General features: G+C 32.2%; 1 protein-coding gene across 1 annotated transcript; it reads left to right on the forward strand.

Moving 5' to 3' along the window:
- Positions 1–870: 870 nt before the first annotated feature.
- On the forward strand, positions 871–1622 carry LOC107015112 (21 kDa protein-like). The gene has a single exon (XM_015215285.2). It carries the CDS (start codon positions 980–982, stop codon positions 1580–1582), a length of 603 nt encoding a protein of 200 aa, XP_015070771.1. The 5' UTR covers positions 871–979; the 3' UTR covers positions 1583–1622.
- The last annotated feature ends 48 nt before the right edge of the window (positions 1623–1670 follow it).

A 1670-nucleotide genomic window follows, 5' to 3' on the forward strand; every position in this document is an offset into this window, starting at 1 on the left:
TTAATATACATATTATCCAGGATCCACACCTTTCACCAGCACTAAATATCTTCTTCCTTATTAGAGTATAGTTTAAGCCCCATTTATGACCATCAAATATAGTCTATGCCCCATTTGTTTTTTATAGTTTGGATTGACTTTAAAATTAGCTTATAAACTAAAAGATAAAAGTAATAAGTTAGGAAATATTCAACTTTAAGCATTTAGCCTATTTTGGACCTAAACTTAAAATTTGAAGACATTTTTTAAAAATATTTTCCAAACATTATAAGAAATAGAAAAAGATCTCAAAAGCCAATAACAGTAAAAAATAAGTCGATCCTAACGTTCATTTTCTACTCCTTTTAACTTACTTTTATTTGTCATTATTTCTAAAATAGATTCTGTTTTTACTTGTCACTTTTACATATCAAGAAAAAACAATTATCTTTTTCCATGTTTTATCCTCAACATTAAACACTATCTCCAAATCATTTTTCAAGACTTTATGCTTAATATCATTTAATAGATATAGTTTGGTAAAATACCTATATCAATAATTATTTTTTTAATGAATGTGTCAAGTCAAACAGTGACAAGTAAAAGTGAACCGTGGGAAGTGGTAAATCTGTTTAGGAAAACACCATTGGATAGTTGCTCAAGTACCTAATGATCTAAATTTAAATCAATGTAATCGGATTTAAAGTTTTCTCTAGCCAAATGAAAATTTGAGGTTCTAACTCTTCTTGAAATTTGAGTAATATACAAATGATTATGCCTTTCTAATGTGCAAACACTTATTTTTCGACATTGCTTTAACTACGATATAGAAATAGAACTCGTTTTGTATACTATTAAATGGAACAGTACAAGTTCATCCCCACTCCCACTTGAGAGTTTTTGCTATAAATGCAGAACCCTTCATTCCCATTTTCATCACACTCAACTCAACTAGCTTTAATTAGTTATTGAGAAACAAAAAGGTTAGTGAAAGAGAGAAATGGAAGGTTGTTGTAATAACCATTACAATTTTCTCACTATCTTTCTTATTTTATTAGCCTTCACTACTTCAACTTCATCAGCAAGGCCAGCAACCGGACATACAAACACAGAGTTTATACGAACCTCATGTAAGTCAACAACTTATCCTAACCTATGTTACCGTTCATTATCAAGCCGTTCAAGTGCTATTGGAGTTTCTCCACAACTTCTAGCACATGAATCTCTCTCCGTTAGCCTCGAAACAGCCCAATCAACATCCGCTATGACGTTGAAATTGGCACACAGTCAAGGCATGACGCCTAGAGAAGTAGGCGCCATGCAAGACTGTGTGGAGGAATTAAGTGACACAGTAAGTGAACTCAGAAAATCTTTAGGAGAAATGAAGCAATTGAGGGGAAGAGATTTTGACATGAAAATGAGTGATATTCAAACATGGGTAAGTGCTGCCTTAACCAACGAAGACACGTGTACGGAAGGATTCGCCGGAAAAGCGATGAACGGAAAAGTTAAGACGGCAGTAAGGGGAAAGATTGTTGAAGTTGCACATATGACAAGCAATGCTTTGGCTTTGATCAACACCCTTGATGCCCTTCATGGCTAAAGTATATATATATATATATATATATATATATATATATATATACACACACATATATATATATATGTATGTATATGTATATATATATATA

The sequence above is a fragment of the Solanum pennellii genome, chromosome 3, assembly GCF_001406875.1.
Source record: "Solanum pennellii chromosome 3, SPENNV200".
Lineage (NCBI taxonomy): Eukaryota > Viridiplantae > Streptophyta > Magnoliopsida > Solanales > Solanaceae > Solanum > Solanum pennellii.

Coding starts and splice junctions, on each gene's coding strand:
- LOC107015112 (XM_015215285.2), top strand. CDS start 980: ATGGAAGGTTGTTGTAATAACCATTACAATTTTCTCACTATCTTTCTT.